Source organism: Jaculus jaculus, chromosome 8 (genome assembly GCF_020740685.1).
Source record: "Jaculus jaculus isolate mJacJac1 chromosome 8, mJacJac1.mat.Y.cur, whole genome shotgun sequence".
Lineage (NCBI taxonomy): Eukaryota > Metazoa > Chordata > Mammalia > Rodentia > Dipodidae > Jaculus > Jaculus jaculus.
This window is the reverse complement of record NC_059109.1, coordinates 61,801,204-61,821,038: the sequence shown is the minus strand read 5'-3', so window position 1 is coordinate 61,821,038 and position 19,835 is coordinate 61,801,204. Positions and strand designations below refer to the sequence as shown.

At 41.3% G+C, this 19,835-nt stretch overlaps 1 protein-coding gene across 4 annotated transcripts in view; it reads left to right on the top strand.

The window, feature by feature from the left end:
* Nucleotides 1–5,886, top strand: part of Scg5 (secretogranin V) — a 67,518-nt gene extending 61,632 nt beyond the window's left edge. For all 4 annotated transcript variants that reach the window (XM_004669721.2, XM_045156227.1, XM_004669720.2 and 1 more), the window contains exons 5-6: nt 1,496–1,549; nt 5,269–5,886. In XM_004669721.2, the coding sequence (XP_004669778.1) occupies nt 1,496–1,549; nt 5,269–5,364 (150 nt within the window). In that variant the 3' untranslated portion in view covers nt 5,365–5,886. The remainder of the gene's footprint in view (nt 1–1,495; nt 1,550–5,268) is intronic.
* Nucleotides 5,887–19,835: the final 13,949 nt, after the last annotated feature.

Sequence of the window (19,835 nt, the reverse complement as noted above, 5' to 3'; positions counted from 1 at the left end):
CATGGTGAATTCCAGGTCAGCCTAGGCTAGAGTGAGACCCTACCTCAATAAAGAAAAAAACTAAAGTGAGAGTGTCATTAATATGTGGGCATAGCTATAAGTATTTTGAAGGCAGCTTGGTGGACATAATGTGTTTTTTAGCCATACAACAGTAGTAGTTTTCCCTCTAGGGCTTATGACCTCCCCAGCCATAGGATTTTCATTAGGTTTTTAGTACCAGGAATGATTTCTTCCCTGTGGACTGGTCCTCATCTCTAATCAGAGAGCAGCTGGTTAACCCATGCAGACATGCCACCATTGCACCAGTTGGCACATTTAGCCTGGCTGGTGCAGCCATAAAACTTGCAGAGTCCATTGCTGAATAAGACTGTTGATGATGTTTCTCCCCCAGCAGGATGCATAGTTCTTTCCAGCACCCTGACACCTAGTCAATAGGGAGGAGGCTTCCAGCTCAGCTCCAGATTGATTTCTCAATGACCTGCCGCTCACGCATGTGGAGCCTCCAGTAATAGGGTCTTACCATCTAGCTCTGGTGGGCAACTGAAAGTCTTTGCAACAGCCTGTGATGTTTGGAGGGCATTAGGAACCTCCCTGATCAACATCTTGCTGAAAGATATCCCACCCCTGCACTGAAATTTTTTTATAACAATCTATGGTTTCTGCGACATTATTTTCCTTCTGATTAGAAAATCAAATAAATAAAACACCACCAGTTAGACACCCAAATCCCTTTCTCCTGTTCTGCCTTCAGGTTAAGTGTTCTGTCTTTTATAATCTCAACTGGAGGGAAATGTGTTGGGCATGTGTCTGATATTCTAGAGCTCATTTCAGTTCACTGTGTGTTTGAAATGCAGCAATATGTGGAAACACTTATACAAACCATGGTAACAGCCTCCCCTCCCCAACATAACTTTCCTTTCTGCCAAGAAGGTTTTTTTTTTTTTTTTTTTTGGCAGTTTTTAAAAGGTTCACTCTATTAAAAATGTTATAGACCAAATGGTTTTGTGATTGTCTTGACGGGGGCACTAACTTGAGCCACAGGAGGGATGGGATAGCTGCAGAACTCACTGTCTAATTTATTTACTCAGAGGATGGCCATTAATAGTCAGACACTGCTCTCAAGACCAATCATATGTGTAGTTCATAAAAAGGGAATTAGATACCGAGATAAAATTACTTATTTTAAACAAAGTCTGTTCAAAGTGAGAATTCCAGTGCCCTTGTGTTTTAGAATGCCATCTTTTCCTGTTTATGTGGTTGTGGATGACACTGTGCCTCCAGGCACTGCAGAGGACGTTATGAAAAGTGACACAGTCCCCAGCTTTTCTCTTGCGGTCTATCTTTTTGACACGACATTCCTTTCATCTAGCTTTGTTTCCAAAATATGTGTATGCAAAATATCCAAGGGGACACTCCAAGTATTGCTTTTAAAATAGACATTCGCCAAATTTGATCCATACTTCTGCACTCATGTTTGCTTTTCTTCCCACTCTAGAACAAGAATCTGCTTTATGAGAAGATGATGGGAGGACAGAGGCGCAAGCGGAGGGTAACAAGCACTGGCTGGGTTGTTGCATGCTTAACAGTTCTGAGTGGGGAAGAGCCTATGGGTTTTCTGACACAGTCCCCAAGGGCAGAAGAGGAGTCCTGAGTGATGAGGGTCATACCCAGCAAGCGCATTGTTGGTTTCTGGGGTGGCCATCCCATGCTTGGGGACGTGATTTTTCATTCAAATGCCTAGATTTGTGGTGATCCTAGTCAGAGACTATAAACAGTATCACTGTCATCCGGGAGGGAAATGCGGGGAGGGTGTAGGGTCTTTTCTTAGATGCTCTCTGGTCAGTGGAGAAACACTTCACAAGACAGATCAGGAAGTGCTGCGGTGCACTCTCCATGCCATCATTCAGAAAGGACGTGAGAGATGAGGAGATGAACAAGCTTCATTTTTCACTCACGTCTTTTTTTCTTGCCTAGGCCTAGCCAGATTGATGTAACATGCTGTGACCCATTTTGTTTGTTTGCATATTGCAGACTCCTTCAGGCTTAGTAGCTATCATCTAGGGCCCCCTAGGGTGGGCCTTGGCCTTTGTGCTCTGCACTTAGCTTCTACAGATATGGTGTTGCCTGATACTATGCTGAATGTCAAAGTTTGCATTGGGTTTCCAGTGTATTTATAAAAATTAGTCTTAATAGTGAACAGTATTTACCTTGCTACTCTATTGGTATCTTACTGGCCTGAACACTGGCCTCTCTTTCCTGACTGGGGAAAAGACCCTGCTGTTACATGGTACCTACTACATAGTAATTATTTTAGTCATACTTGCAAACAAAACCATATACCTAAGGTACTGATTGTTTATTCAGAATAGAAGCACCTGGGGATCTTAATGTGGCCCTTCTGGATAGCTTTACCAAATTCAGTCAGAGGGTGCTTAAGAAGTATAGGTTTTCTGGCCTCAGTATTCATTTAAATTCCTCTACAACAGATAGTTCCAAGGTCCTATGCTACTTAACAAAACACAGAAGACCCACAGAAAATTTCCTATTCAAGGCACAGTGTTGTTACATCTGGAAGCAGATCTTCTTTGAGAAGTCTAACCAGGTCATTGGGGGTTTCCTCTTGTGATTACAGCTTCCAATGGCAGATGGTGACAGGAAGCATGTAATGTGGTTTTTTTTTTTTTTTTTTTTTTTTTTTTTTTTTTTTTTTTTGGTTTTTCGAGGTAGGGTCTCACTCTATCTAGCCCAGGCTGACCTGGAATTCACTATGGAGTCTCAGGTGGCCTCAAACTCATGGTGATCCTCCTACCTCTGCCTCCTGAGTGCTGGGATTAAAGGCGTGCACCACCACGCCCAGCTTCATGTAATGTTTTTGAGAGAACATCAAGAATTTTTTTTCCCGGGAGCTCAAAATACACATAATTTATCAGGAAGATGGGTTGAGTATCTCCCCACAACACAACAAAGACATTTCCAAACAAGACCAATGATTGACTCCAAGTAAATGACTTAGCTTCAATTGGCTCTGCTTTCTAGTGCACCATGCCTTCTGTCCTGACTTGCAGGGAATAGCTCGGGCTCACTTTAGGTCACACATGTTGTGAAGGAGATTTACTTTAGCCTCAGCTTCCTCCATGTAGGGAAGGCTTAGAATGTAAGCAAATGGGTATCAAGTTCTTTCTGTTCTTGGGCATCTCTAAAGTCATTGTCATGTCTTTATCCCTATACCTTACTGTGCTGATGGGGAAGCAGAAGTTCCCCTCCATCACTAGCCTCAGGTGGTGATCTTGAATGAAGAAGGCCTGAACCAGTCTCCCCAGAGCATGAATTGATGTAAAGAAGTGATGGTTCACTGACTTGAAAAATCAAAGCTTTCTTCAAGGAAGCCTTGTTTCCAGAGGACAGCAAGGAAAGACCCATCCTCAGTAGTCCTTTCAGTTGTCAGATTTTGACTTCTGGGTAACCTGCCCAGTCTCTCAGCCAGGTGGTAAATATATAAGTGCCCTGAGTTCTTCAGGACATAAACTAAACCATGCATTGGATTCAATAGAATGTTAATCCAAAAACTTTAAGAGATGGATGGCATCTGTTGCTCCCTCCACACTGTTCTCTGTACTTCCAAACTTTGATGTGTTCTAGATCTGAACAGCGGGCCTTGCACAATGAAAGGTCATTACCAAGAGGGCTTCTTCTTGAGGTCAAAATTTCACTATGTGCAATATGTTAGGCGTGAATATTTTTATGTGACATATCACTTCATATATGAGGATATCAGTCATTGAGTAACTGATACATTTTTCCAAAGTGGGTTGAATCCTTCATGATTCATGTTTTCATCCACCAGAATATGGATGAACATTTACAAGGGATAAACTCATTTCTACTCATCCTCTTTTAAAAAATATTTTATTTATTTACTTGAGGAGGGGCATGCCAGGGCAAACAACCTCCAGACACATGCACCATCTTGTGCATCTGGCTTATGTGGGTACTGGAGAATCAAACCTGGATCCTTAGGCTTTGTAGGCAAGTGCCCTGACTGCTAAGTCCAGTATTCATCCTCTCTTTGAGCATATCTGCTCACTTTCCAAGAAAGCCAGGGCAGGCCATGGCCCACATGAGAATGGCCTCCAGATTGCTCATGGGAGTTTAGCTCCTCATTTATCATTGCAGCCTATTTCTTATATATATATTTTTTTTTTTGTTCATTTTTTATTTATTTATTTGAGAGCGACAGACATAGAGAGAAAGACAGATAGAGGGAGAGAGAGAGAATGGGCATGCCAGGGCTTCCAGCCTCTGCAAACGAACTCCAGACGCGTGCGCCCCCTTGTGCATCTGGCTAACGTGGGACCTGGGGAACCGAGCCTCGAACCGGGGTCCTTAGGCTTCACAGGCAAGCGTTTAACCGCTAAGCCATCTCTCCAGCCCTATTTCTTATATTTTTGTTCAATTACTGGAGAGCAACCTCAGTAAACAAATACCTCCAAAACTTTGGAAATGTCTTTTTCCTCTTGCTAAAGATTATGTTGTAAAGCTCTGGTTACTAGTTAAAATCCAAACCTCAAAAAAATGATACATATTAGAGCAGGAATGGGAAAAAAAACATAACTTATTAAAAATATCAGCAGATTTAAGAGATTTCAGAATACAAAGTCTTGAATCAAAAACAAAGGAGTCTTCCAGAAAACATTTTTTTTTCTTCAGCTTTTAAGTTTGTCTGAGGGCAGGTAGTGGTGATTATTGGAGTCATTAATGAACTCTGTTTAATAGAACACTGGTATGGAAGAGTCACAGCTGCAGGCTGATCTGTGGCTAATCTTCAAATGCTAATTTATACTAGATCCTACCATATTATCTACTTTAGAACAGTCTTGTAAAATACTTTAGTACATTTCAGATTCTCTCTCTCTCCTAAGTAGGACCATAAAATAATCATCTCTTGCATGTGGGACACAGTAGCTTAGTAACAAGAGCTTTTGAGCTGGCTCAGTCCAAAGCTTCAAGTGAAAGATAATACTTTTTAAGAAAATCACATTGCATTTGACCAAGAACTCTGTGTGGAAGGCACAATTAGTGACATCTGTTAATGAGACTGTGTACTATAGGCCACTGGGCATTAACTAATGTGCAGTATTCGTGTTTGACTGGTGGTAGGACCACTGTCTTTGTTGCAAGCCCAATAGATAGGATACAATTCTTATTCACTTGTGTGAGATGTCTTATCTGAGGCTGACATGTAATATCAAACTATTTTTTTTTTCCCAGAGTGTCAATCCGTATCTACAAGGAAAGAGGCTGGACAATGTTGTTGCAAAGAAGTCTGTCCCTCATTTTTCAGAGGAGGATAAGGACCCAGAGTAACGAGAAAGCTCTGGGCAGAACCCACAATGCTTATGTGCATGTGCTATCGGCATTCCTGTGAACAGCAGCATGTTTCTTATATAGATAATTATGAATGAGAAGCAGCTGTGCTTGTGCTGTCCTCCACACTGACGGCTGTGCTTTCTGCTAAATTAGAATAAAAACTCTTTTTGTTTTGGGTTTTTTGATGTGGATCTGCAAGAAGCATTAAAATTAAAATGTATATGTCAAGTATAATAAAAAACAAGAATATGAAATACTCAGATTTCTTACAGTTTGGGGCTGTGCTGTTTTAGCCAACTCTGTAAAAACCTGGCATTTGATTTTGATTATGCAGTGCATCCAGCCCTTGGGCCTTGTTATACACCAATAAAGAAGTTTGTACTCAAGGGGAAGGACTGACACATCTCACTTGGTTGCACTTAATAAATGTGTATGCAACATTAGCTTGTGAAGGTATTTTAAGGCATTGTAAAATATAATTTCTTTGTTTAATAAAACAGCCTGATATGTATAACCTCATCTGATTTTAGTAATAATGTTATGAATTAAACTGGACAGGTGTGAGCACCACTTTACAGATAGAGCTGAGAATATACAACACACCATGGAGAATAATCAGCAAAACCCAGAATGGAAAGATTTTTATAGAACATGTAACCTAGCTTTTTCAGCAAAGAAATTGTGTGTGTGTGTGTGTGTGTGTGTGTGTGTGTGTGTGAGAGAGAGAGAGAGAGAGAGAGAGAGAGAGAGAGAGACAGAGACAGAGACAGAAAGACAGAGAGACAGAGGGAGAGAGAGAGAAATGTTAAAGGACTTATGAGACATATGAACCAAATAAAGTGTGTTTGTGTGTGTGTGTCTTATCTGCATCCCCACTCAAATAAGAATTGGGCAAGTTAGAGTAGTGACTGAAGATTTGGTACAACAGAGTTGTTCCATGGCATTATGAGTATTTTTTAAGAGCCACTATAAATTAGATATAAATATCAATATATTTGTGAACATTGTTTAGCTTTGCTTTCAAGTTGTCCATTGACAGTGATTTTTAGAGCGAAAGGGGAAGATATTGAAGATGGAGCTTAATCAGGAATGGCCATTAGTTGATAGTTGATCAGTTGGATTATGGGCACATGGGGAGTCATTGTTCTACTTGTGTATATTTACAGTTTTCATCACTAGAGCCACAGGCAGGGTTAAAATGTGAGAGAAGTCAGGCATGGTGGTACAAACCTTCAATCCCAGCACTTGGGAGGCAGAGGTAGGATGATCATCGTGAATTTGAGGCCATCTTGAAACTATATAGTGAATTCTAGATCAGCCTGGCCTAGAGCAAGACCCTACCTTGGAAAACCAAAAATTAAAATGTGAGAGAATATTACTGGTCATTGATCTGGAAATTGCAGTGTAGAGTGAGGTAGAAATCTTTATTGGTAAGGATGAGGAAAATTTGAGGAAGCCAAAAGGAGAGTGAATGAGGACCATTTTCCTTGTATGTGCCACATGGTTCCATGAGGGAGATCTGGTTGGAAGGATGAACTGTACAGGGAGGGGCCAGAGCAGCTGAGAGGATAAAGGAATTTCAAAGAAAATGAACTGGGAGGTGATTTCCATTTGACTGACTTGGAAAGGGAATGTCTTTCCAGTTGGAGGCTGGATTGCATCTACAGCAGATCCTGATATTCTTGGGGCGCTAGGAAGGATCATGACCACCTATTTTGGCATATTTGCATGTAAAACATGAGTCAAAGATCTTTGCAATTGGGAAGGTGGTTGTAGCCACCTTGGGGACATGCGGAGAACAAAAACAAGCATGTAAGGCAATGGTGCCAGCAGCATCAGCTGTTATCTCCGACGGAACTCCCACTGTGGGTAGCGGGCTGCTTTCCCTGCTCCAGGAAGCTGTTATATGACATGAAGGTTCACAAATTCCTGTCCCCAGAGGGACCATTCTGGAAGAGAATCTTTTCTGCTCCTGTTGCTGGCTAATCATTGTAGCCATGATCAGGCTGGCTAGTGGGCCAGTAAGGATGTGCAGCAGAGGAAGGAAGACAGTTGAGCATGTAAGTTTAAAATGGTTGAGAAACACCAGTCTGGGGTTTCTTCATGAAATCACTTAGAGAATATTGAATGAGGTATGTGTGTATGTGCGTGGGGCACTTGTATGAGATATGAAGAATGTGGCAGTGAAACTCCATACCTGCATTTGTGGGGTGAAATTACACATCATTTAGAATGCCAAATAAAGAGGATATGGACTGGGTTACTAAGCTGGGGTAAGACTGGGCAAAGTGTTGTAGTAAATCCCATCCCAAACCTACTACTTTGTATCTAAAAGTAAGGGGAAAGCATGGCAATCTCATTATTATTATTAAAAAAAACAGCAAAATAGATAATGTCCGTTCTTAAATGCCTAGGAACAGTATCTGGCCTTCTTAGTCAAACCTCACCTGGAACTCTTTCTGATTCTGGTGCAGGAGTCAGTGACAGCAAAGACCTGCTAGCTAGGCTACTGCAACTCCCGCCACTGTGAAGTCCACAGTAGCATTTCATGCACTAAGGGTTTGGAATACAGCCACAGCTCTTTATGTTTTCAGTGGTTTGTGAAGCACATGCTTGGCTTACTGATAGGCATTCTACAGTGTCCTTTCACTCATTTTCGAGCCCCTCTAAACATCTGTGTAAAACCTCCAGGTGATTCCTCAGCCTGACATGGGGAAGGTAGGATCACTCGAGTTTGAGCAGCCATCAGGGGCACTTCCAGCTCCCGCACAGCCTTGCTGTTGGAGGTCAGCCTTGCATAGTCACTTACACAATGCAATGCACAGCTGCTGGTATGGTGCTTCCTGATTCATCAAGCTCAAACACTCTTAGCTCATACTCACAGTTGTTTTCCATAGTATAGTCCAGTCCTGAGAGCCCGTGGACCTTCTTTGACACATGCCACCCCACCACTCTCTCCAAGGAGTAATGAATATATAGCCTTTGAAAAGGCACTCAAGAGCAGACTCTGTATATTATGCAATATGCTTCATACTCTTCCCCATACAACATTCTTAGCCATACCACATTTAAATTATTAAGAAGAATCAATGGGGGCTGGAGAGATGGCTTAGCAGTTAAGATGCTTGCCTTTAAGCCTAAGGACCCAGGTTCAATTTCTCAGAGCCCATGTAATCCAGATGCACATGGTGATACATATGTCTGGAGTTCATTTGTGGTGGCTAGAGGCCCTGATGCACCTATTCTAACTCCCTTCCTTCCTTCCTTCCTTCTTCCCTCCCTTCCTTTTCCTCTTTCCTCTCTCTCTCAAATAATTTTTTAAAATATTTTTTATTTTGATTTATTAGAGGGGGGGAGAATGAGCACTCCAGGGCCTCTAGCAACTGCTCATGAAATCTAGATGCATATGTCACTTTGTGCATCTGGCTTATGTGAGTCCTGGGGAATCAAATCTGGGTCCTTTGGCTTTGCAGGCAAGTGCCTTAACCACTAAGTAATCCCTTCATGGCTAAAATATTTTTAAAAACAGAAAAAAATTTTTAAAAAAAGAGTCAGGGCTCTTCATCCAGGCATTTTTGTCTCTGCTCTACAAGATTACAAACTTGAAAAAGCAGAGGAGTCTGGCATTGGAAGCAGCCTTTCACTGGGCATCCAGTTTAGTGCCATACAGAGGACAAGTGAGTTTTTTCTCTCTAACTCACTCACAAGTGCTTCATGCATCAGGACTCTGCTGGGCTGGGGGAGTAGTCAAAATGATTTAGGAGTCCTTGAGCTCACAGTATGGAGGCTGGTTAGGATGGAAGTTATGGAAAAAGTTGTGATGTGTAAGAAAGACTCGGAGGAGGAACTGCTTATCTGGGCATCATGGCTCACACCTATAATCCCAGCAATTAGGAGGATGAGGCAGGAGGATTTCTGAGTTCTGGGCCAGCCTGGGCTATAGTGTGAGACCTTGTCTCACAAATCTAAAAAGAAGGAAGAAGAGGAGGAAGAGAAGGAAAGGAGGAGAAAGCCCTGCACAGAAAAGGCACATCAGAAAAGAAATCCAGGTCATACATAAGCTGAGTTTCTGCAGTGTTTTTGATAAGTGTGCATATGCTCAAGGTTAGTCCTTATGTGCAATGCTATTTATAAATGGGGCTACCTTTAGGAGGTGAGACCATGTGAAAGGTCTTCAGGCTATTGTACTTGTGCCCTCAAAGGGGATTGTAGAACCCCACCCCACTCTCTTTCTCTTTCTCTCTTTTGCTTCCTGGTCATGAGTTGACTAATTTTGCTCTGCCACATACTCCCATCAAGATTAAAACAATAGGCCCATCCTATCATAGAATAAAACCTCCAAGTCAGTGTAAGCCCAAAGGAATTTCTTCTCTTTGTAAGATGACTAGCTCAAGTACCTGTTATAATGATGGAAATGAACAATACAATTCTGACAGTTTTTCAAACCCAGGAGGGACATACAAGGCAGAATATTTTAGGCATAGGAATTTATGTGTAAAATTGTGAGAGAAAATAGTGCACTTAGAGTCCTGCCTGATTATAGTTTAATGGGAGAATGGGAGAGATGAAAGATGAGCCTGGTGATTGGTGCAGAGACTAATTATGGTCATAGGCTCATGAGAATGACAGTGTGAATTTTATCCTGGAAGAGGTAGGGAGTTACAAGAAGATCTCAAAGGAGTCAAGGAAATTTTCAAGTTCATATTTCAGAAAGATCACTCGTAAAAGTGTAGGTACATGTACATGAAGACAAATATTGTTCATGTTCATAATCTAGAGAAGACAGAATATAAATAGAAAGGTTCTAGAAATACTGGAGTTTGGGATGCATGGAAATTCAAGGCCTTGGAGCACTGGGAGCTATTTTTTTTTTTTTTTTCGAGGTAGGGTCTTACTCTAGCCCAGGCTGACCTGGAATTCACTATGTAGTCTCAGGGTGACCTTGAACTCACTGTGATCCTCCTACCTCTGCCTCCCGAGTGCTGGGATTAAAGGCGTGTGCCACCACACCCAGCTTTGGGAGCTATTTTTAAAGCTGGATGGACACAATGTTGAGAGTGTACTCCATCTCATTATTTCAGAACATTAAAGATTAATTCTAGAAGGACATAGATTCCAAAGACTGGAAAGATAGTCCTTCCAGAAAATTCCATCTAGAAATTTTCCCTAAATCAAGAAGCCTTTCTCCTTTTGCTCTCTTGTACGTTCCTGTGGAACTCCATATATACTTCCACACAATCCCTGTAAGAAAGCATGATAGTAAATGTTACTGTATGTACAGAACCAATCCTATACACATGATTTGTTTAATCCTTTCAGTGAAGGTTGTAAGGCTTAGATATGACTCTGTAGAAGGTTCATAGCCTGAGCTTGAATTTTGGTCTCAATATTCTCCCCTGTACCTCACTGCTATGCAGTTCTCATATAATGTGCTGCATCATTCAAAGGTTAAAAGTTGCCTGAGGCATGGATATTCCTCAAGCTTCCTTTTAACTTGCAATCTTCCAGAGGACATTCTCAAGCCAATACCTGTCAGCTAAAAGAATGTATATTTTTGAATGATTTGAAGAAATCATAAAAGGTGCATCATCTTAGATTATGTGTGAAGGGGGAAGGAAGAGAAGGATACCAGAAACACTGAAGTTTAGGACACATGTGCTGGGGGCTATTTGTAAAGCTGGATGAACTCAATGCTGAGTGTGTATCCCATCTCATTACTCAGAATATTTAATTCCAGGAGGATATAGATTCACAAAATTGGGCTTTGGTGGAGTTTACAGACTGATTTTAAGGCTTATGTATAATCCTCAGGTTTTCTGAGAGTTGGTCAGGAGAAATACACCCTTTCTTGAGCCACTGCTTGATGCCAGCTATTCAGGAAAGGCCCAAGTGCAGAGATCCATTGCCATACCTCAGTTTGCTATACTTCAAGGATGGCTGTATGTGAATGTCCAGGGGGGGATGATCCTGCTCTCCAGGCAGCCACAGCCAGTCCTCCGTGACCATGTGAGTACCCAGTAGTCATTTGAGCAGTACACAGGGGAGCAGGACACCAACTCTCAAAAGGAGCTTCTGGGATATTGTTCACCAGGTCTATACAACAAGGAGTATACACACACACTCACGCACACACATATATAGTTACAAGGAGAGAGAAAGTATGTGGGCACATTAGGATCCTAGGGCCTCCAGCCACTGCATTTGAACTCCACATGCATGTACCACTTTACATGGATACTAGGGAATCCAACACAGGCTGTCAGGACTTACAAGCAAGCACTTATCTCTCCAGTCCAGTCTTTTTTTTTTTTTAAATGTCTATTTATTTATTTGATTGCTTGTTTATTTATTTATTTGTTTGTTTGTTTTTTGAGGTAAGGTCTCATTTTTTCCCAGGCTGACTTGGAATTTACTATGTACTCTTAGGCTGGCCTGGAACTCACTGAGATCCTCCTACCTCTGTCTCCTGAGTGATGGGATAATGGTGCCACCATACCCAGCTATGTATTTATTTGAGAGAGAGAAGGATTGGGGGAGGGAGAGAATGTGTGGGCCAGGGCCTCCTGCCACTGCAAAAGAACTCCAGACAAGTGTGCCACTTTGTGCATCTGGCCTTACATAGCCACCAGGGACTGGAACCAGGGCTATTAGATTTTGCAAGCAAGCAACTTTAACTGCTAAGCCATCTCTCCAGCCCCAGAACTATATATTGAAAAGTGACATCCTGTGGAAATCCCCTGAGGGTTGGCTCTAGGAGCTCTAGGATTCAAGGCTGCTTGCTCTTCAAAGCCCTGACCTTCATTTCTCTAAAGAAAAAAAGGATCTAACAAGACCTTTAGTTGTCATGGTGCTCTCCCATAACAGGTTGATGACTTAACTGTAGAAAGATCAGAAATATGTGGATCATTTTTCCTTCTCAAATGCTCATGGATTTAGCAATTAAAAGGAATTATAGGGAAAATAAGCAGATGTGGTGGCCCAAAAAGCCCTGTGAGGGGGCTGGAGAAATAGCTTAGTGGTTAAGGCATTTGTGTGTAAAGCCCAAGGACCCACGTTTGATTCCCCAGGATGAATATAACTCAGATGCACAAGGTGACACATGAGTCTGGAGTCCATTTGCAATGGCTAGAGGCCCTGGAATGCCCATTTTCTCTCTCTTTCTCTCTCTCTCTCACCTGCCTTTCTCTCACACCTGCCTCTCTAAAATAAATAAATAAAATTTTTAAAAAAAGTTAAAATCTGTGTGAGAAGATAATGGACACAAAAGTATCTTAACTCGTTAGTGAAAGAAAACATGGTTACTATTGGGCACAGTGGTATACATGGAGAGAGTTTTTTGGCTTCTAAAGTTCAATAGCAAAGAAAGAGTGTTTACAAAGATACTAAGAGAATTTAGGTTTGGAAAAAGTTAAGTTAGATGTTGTAAAAAAATCATTTGGACAACAGTTGTCACAGAATAGACTGAGAGTTCATGCAAACAGTCTGAACATCCTATTGTTTGATGTATTTCATGTGGCATTTGAACTTGTTGCTAGACCATTCTTTCCAACAGAAACAAAAATTATGTACTCAAGAAACAAAAATATTTATAATAGCTCTTGGCAGTGGCAAATGAAGACTCAAAGAGTGAGAAATATCTTCACCAAGCCCATTTGGCAACTGTAGAAGTTTCCCTACAAGCAGGGCTTCATATGACTTTTTCATCTTTTGCTATCACTTTCCGTGGTAGGACTCAGCACCAAAACCATTTGTGTATTCATTTAGCTGTAATTTTCAAGGATATATTCTAGGTGCCAAATACTGATCTATGCTCTGGGATTGGAAGATTTTATCTAAAATGTGTACAGGACATGGTATCTTCTTTAATAGTTTATAACATGGACAACAAAAGTGACTTGATCTATTTGTCCAGCATTGTATGTCATCTAACCTATATCATCACAGTTGAGTGTTATTGTTAGATTCAAAATTTCATAATTCAGTTTACATTTGAGCCTGGGTTTTATGAGTTACAACTTGTACAGCAACATGGAATCTTATTTTGTTCTTTTATCTGACAAATAAATGGGAAAGGCTTTATCTACAGAATGATGTGAAGGTAAGTTCCCTTAATACATTACCTGCATTATTAAACTTTAACTTAGATGTTAAATTCAGAAATAGTAAGATTTCAGTACAAAAAACAAATTCTTTTTACTCTGGATATTCCTGGATGAAAGTATTTTTCTTCAGAGACTTGAGTCCTTAAAAAATTATATAGAGCCGGACGTGGTGGCGCACGCCTTTAATCCCAGCACTGGGGAGGCAGAGGTAGGAGGATTGCTGAGAGTTTGAGGCCACCCTGAGAATACATAGTGAATTCCAGGTCAGCCTGAGCTAGAGTGAGACCCTACCTTGGAAAAACAAACAAACAAAAAAAAAATTATATAGAGGGCTGGAGAGATGACTTAGCAATTAAGGCACTTGCCTGTGAAACTTAAGGACCCAGGTTTGAATCCCCAGAACCCACATAAGCCATGGTGGGGAATGTGTCTGGAGTTTGTTTTCAGTGGCTAGAGGCCCTGGCATGCCCATTCTCTCTCTCTCTCTAATAAATAAATAAATAAAAATAAAATATTAAAAAATAAAATTTACAAAAAAATTATTTAGACAAGCATGAGGCAGGGCTTTGTGGCTGAGCTAAAGTTCAACATTTCTGGGATCTGATGGTATGAGGTGGTGGCTGATGTTATTTCCAGACCATGTTGCCATCATCTTGACCGAGGAATGCTGAACTGCCTCCAGTTACAAGTTCTCGTAAGAATAGGTTTTTATCTCTCACCTTCATGGTCTTAAAGGCATGCATCTTATTTGGTGCTCTGGTTTACTTCCAGAATACTCAGTACCAAATATCATCTATATTGTCCAAATGGGGGTAGCCAGTGCATGGAGACTTGTATGCTCCGTGAAGAGCCAAAGTATCACTAAATTGTACTAATCTGTTCAGCCATTAACCCATATTATAACAGCACTAAAGAAGAAAGGTGTGGTTATAGGAATCTGAAGACTACTTTTTCTCTAGTGTACTTGTCTGATAAAGTAAGAAGGCACGTTCTAAAGAAAATAAGCAATTGCAGCACTGATATAAATCAAACTGAAGCTGTATCATTAGTTTTGACATAGTAATCATTTCTCCTGCCTCAGATGTACAATGGTATAAGTGAAACATGTAAAGTTGGAGGCTTATCTTTTCATTTTTTCACTATGCTTTTTAAAAATTTTGGTTTATTTTTATTTTTATTTATTTATTTGTTTATTGGTTTTTCAAGGTAGGGTCTCACTATAGCTCAGGCTGACCTGGAATTCACTCTGCATTCTCAGGTAGCCTCGAACTAAGGGTGATCCTCCTACCTCTGCCTCCTGAGTGCTGGGATTAAAGGCGTGCACCACCATGCCTGGCTTAGGTTGATTTTTATATTGGACTGTTTAACATTCAATCTTTAGGAACATTTAATCTTGAATGATACCATCTTTGACTGTTTGACAGAAGAATAATCCATCATATTGAGATGGCACCAGTTATCCAAGAAGGTCAGGTTACTGTGCAATTAATCAACTATACCCAAAGAGAGAGAAAGAATTATGTTTATTGTAAAACAGATGAATTTAGGAAGTGACAGGGACTGATGGAAGAAGCAGACAGAACATGGAGACATGGCCCAATACTCTATTCTTCCCACCACCAATAATCCATGAAAAATTTTCCAAATCACTTTTTACATATGCTGTCACTGTTGAGTCATCAAAGATGTCTTCAATAGAGTCCCAACTCAAACCACATTGCAGCATTTTTGTTAAATAAAAAAGAGGATTGAAAATGTGAATAGAGTATTTCTTCTATTCTTGAAAATTGACATATTTGATAGACCACACTGTCAGCAGTTAATACAGTGTTAATATAATAATAGAGATCAACTAGGCACACAGCCAGAACTGCAGCATTCCATATGAAGTAGGAGCTGATGATCTTGTGTGCTGTGTGCCTCCTGCCCTCACATCCTAAGAAAAATGAGTATTTTGAACACATACTGTGAACACAAATCAGTGTAAACAGAGTTTTCAAGAGGCCAAAGTGTTTTCCTCCTGATTCAATATGGATGCCTGCAAGAATGTTTCCTTTTAAGTTAAAACAATTTTAACTTTATTCCCACTGAAACAATATACATATTTTTATCACCCTTATTTTAATAAATATCTTTCTTTTTGTAATTTCATTTTACTTTGTCCCAACATTTCTGTGTTTCTTGTAAGAAAAGAAACAGAGTTCATTTAAAACACTCTTGTTTATGATGGATGAAACCACAAGCTTTTTGTGATGTTAACCCACTCAGAGAAAGATAATTTGAACTTCAGAGTACTTTGTGTTTAGAGAGAGGGCTCACCAAGGAGAATGGGCTCATTTCAATTCAATGTATTACAGGAAGGAAAAGATCAAGGAAGAGCTGGTCTTAAAAATGTCAAAATATGAGAATTTGATGGGAAGAAAGAAGGAAAACAGAGCAGTTGGAAATGCAAAGATAAAAGAGCTATATCCAGACATGTCTATGTAATTTCCCAGAAATGGAAATTGTACTGGCAATTTGGAAAGAGATATCGAAAAACAATATGCATTCATGTTGAGTGTTTTTTTGCAACAATGAACTTGGAAGGCTTTTAGAGCACATGGCATAATGGTCCCATGATTCATGTACATATGGCATTATCCTTGCTGAATGATGAAGGAAGAAAGCAAGTTTCATAAGGAATCAGGCAGAGAAGAGGAGCTGAATAGCTTTCTTCTGAAAAAAAAAAAAAAATCCCTGGTAGGCTTTTAGGTCACTAGCAGGGTATTAACTAATCAACCTAAAAAGTCACATTGGGATGGATCACATCTGTGAGCTCTTTTCATATCCCAAAGATTCCGTTACATGGGCCTGTCTCCCCTTTCCTGTTTCCTTGAAAGCCCAAGAGTTGACTTGTCTAAAGTTGTTCAGGTAGCTGGTGGTGGAGCTTAGGTGCAAGCAGAATTCAAAATTCTTTCCTCTATGCCAATGATTCCCAAACCTGTCTGTTTTTATCAAGATCATCTGGACAGCTTTGTAAAACTCCAGTCTTTGGAAGCAAGTGCCTCTAAGTGCTGAGTCATCCCCCAGTGACTCTAATACAGTCAGTTTGGGGAAACATTGTCCACAATTGTGACCAGATATAGAATGAGATGTAAAGACAAGAGCCCAGGAGAGAATATAGGCACTCCACTGTTTTATGCTCAGACTGTTAAAGTACATGGTTAGAGCTAGTCTCACAAAATTCAACCAAATCTGGAAAAGCATAAACTTTCATGAAATTGGACAGTTACCCCCAGTTAACTTCTCTTATTTCAGCCCACTAACTGCCTTGTCTTCTCAACTAGTCCTGTTTTCAGTTATTTATTTATTTATTTACTTTTGGTGACCCACTGAGTTAAATGAGGGTCACTTGCATGAGCATGGATACGAGGTTATTTATTGGGGTAGGGGCACCTTACCAGTGACAACACCACTGAAGAACATGACTTCTCCCTCCTCAAGCAGCCATCCTTGCCAGCAGCTCCTCTGGGAAGAGCGGGAGTACATAAGGCCCTCAGCAACCCGGGAGGGAATGTTGTTGATAGGGTCAGTCTTGCACAGGAAACTAATGCTGCTCAGGAGTTCATTCACGGGTGTAGCTGAAAGGAGGAAACCCCTCTATAGCCTGGAAAAGCCTCAGTGCAAACTGCCTCTGGGTGCCCTCTTGACAGCCACGTAGCTTTCCTTCAAGTACTGCTGCTCACTCCACGTGGCTATTTTTTTTCTTTTAAATATTTATTTATATATCAGAGAGGAGTGGGGAATGGGCTCACCAGGGCCTCCTGTTACTGCAAATGAACTCGAGGTGCCACTTTGTGCATCAGACTTTTTGTCGGCATTGGGGAATCAAACTTTGGCCTTCAGGCTTTGCAAACAAGTGTCTTTAACCACAGAGCCATTTCTCCCAACTCTGCCATCTTTTTTTTTTTTTTAAATTTTTTATTTATTTATTTGAGGGCGACAGACACAGAGAGAAAGACAGATAGAGGGAGAGAGAGAGAATGGGCGCGCCAGGGCTTCCAGCCTCTGCAAACGAACTCCAGACGCGTGCGCCCCCTTGTGCATCTGGCTAACGTGGGACCTAGGGAACCGAGCCTCGAACCGGGGTCCTTAGGCTTCACAGGCAAGCGCTTAACCATCTCTCCAGCCCCATCTTTTTGTTTTCAAAGCTAGCTTCTCAATGCTGTGCGGTCACCCTGGCAATACTGCCATCTTTGGATAGTTCTTGCTTCCCCTTCCCAGCCTGGGAAGCTCTCCTGATTGGTTTTCATATTTTCTACTCATTTGCATGCACCCAACTAATCAGGGCCCATACGGGTCTACATAAACCTCTGCACACAGCCTCCCCATCTCAGTCTTGCCAGTCTTCCATCTTGGGGGCTGCTGCTGGACCGAGGCCCTTGGAGCACAGGGCTTCCCCCTGGAGCTATTTGCACCTCCTTCAGTGTGTTCCTGCCTCTAAGACAACCAGAGCTGCTCTCTATAGACATGACCTCCAAACATCCTCTCAGCACATAGACTGGCACTCTAAGTGCCAAGACATATTCCTGCCTCATAGAGAGTTGGGCAGCCTCAGGCTCCTCCTTTGATGGGACTCCTCGTGGTTGAAATGTTCCAAGGCCTGCCTATAGCTCAGGGCTGCATCACTTTCGGGTGATATTCTGTTCTCACTGCCGCACACTAGGAGTTCAGTGTGAAGAGCTACCTTTGCACTCTCTTAGTGAGCAGTCCATTGTCACTTTGAGTTCAGACTTCATTTTCACGTAGTGTTATGCACCTACTTGTATACAGTCCTGAGATGCCATCCTTCACTGACTGTCCACATCATTCTTTGGGTGGAAAGACAAGAACCTGGAAGAATTAGCTAAATCATACTGGCCATTTCATTTCCAGAAGACAATAAAACACATTACTCCTCCCCATCTACCCCCTCTTCTGTAACTGGGTCTTGGAGGGTTGATGCAGATGTCACATTTGGAGCTGAGTACACAACGGTCACTTATTCTCAGTATTTTCATCAGCTATGCATCTCCACATTGATCTCTACCCACTATAAAAACAAGACTTCCCTCAAATTTGTTCAAAGATCCCAGACCTCTCTAGTCAGTCCACCTTCTCCTTCATAATTCTTCCAAAACTCTGTGGTTTGCAAGGATGATGTCATGAGGGAGAGAAAGCAACTCTGCACTTCTGATTTCTTCCTGTCTTCCACGTACATGCTCAAATCCAGAGAAGTGGCAAAAGAGAAACTGCTGTTGTCCCTACACAGTTCACAGGGGTGTGAGGCAAACAGGTAAAAAAAAAAATGAGACAAATTAGCAAACTTGCTAATTTGAAACTTTGGTAAGATCTCTGAAGAATGTTATTCAAAAGAAGGATGTGGTCTAGTGCTTGATTCGAGTAGGGGCAGTATGTCAGCATGGTGAAAGTGGAAAGGACAGTAAAAAAGGTCACTGCAACCATCCAGGTGAGTGTGACCATGCACACTCACAGGTGAGTGTGACCATGCACAGGGGTAGTTTGGGGTGAAATACCCGAACCACTACTGGCAGCCAACTTTGGGGTGAACAGTGCCACAGTTCTGTCAGTGATGGGATAACATAGAAGACAGAAGCCAAATGATGAGACTCGGAACACTGCTGTCCTGACTCAGCTCAGCTAGCTCTAGACAGGGACCTGAAGGGTCTTGGGGCTGTTTGTCTCTATTGTTGGATTTGCAGATCAAAACTGAGATGATCAGATAAACACAGATACTGATGATTGCTACTGTCTCCTTCTAATCTCGAATTCATTGCTACATTCTGCAACTTAATGTTGGTTTTAAACATTTTTATCAAAAGGAAAGCGCTTGCTTTGAAATTTATCCTCCTACTGGCAAGATTTCTCAATCTCTCCCTCTATATTTCCCCTTTCAGTTCTCTCCTTTCACTTTCTCTTTCCCCTTTTTTTTTCTTCCTTCCCAAGAAAATTAAAAGCCTATCTAGAAGCTCAGGCTAGTATCTTGAGATCTTGGCTAGGCAGATATTTTTCAGAGTGATGGTACACAGCTTCATATGTTTCTCAAAGAAAAATACAACCTCTTCTGTCCACCTACATCCATTGCTAGCTCTGGCTAGCAATGTAGTTGCTGCATAAAATAACTGTGATAAATGATAAATAAATTTATCATAGCTTTGTTTTGTTTTGTTTTTTCAAGGTAGGGTCTCACTCTAGCCCAGGTTGACCTGGAATTCACTCTGTAGCTTCAGGATGGCCTCAAACTCACAGTTATCCTCTTACCTCTACCTCCTCAGTGCTGGGATGTGTGCCACCATGTCCGGCTATAGCAAAGTTTTCTTCTATGAC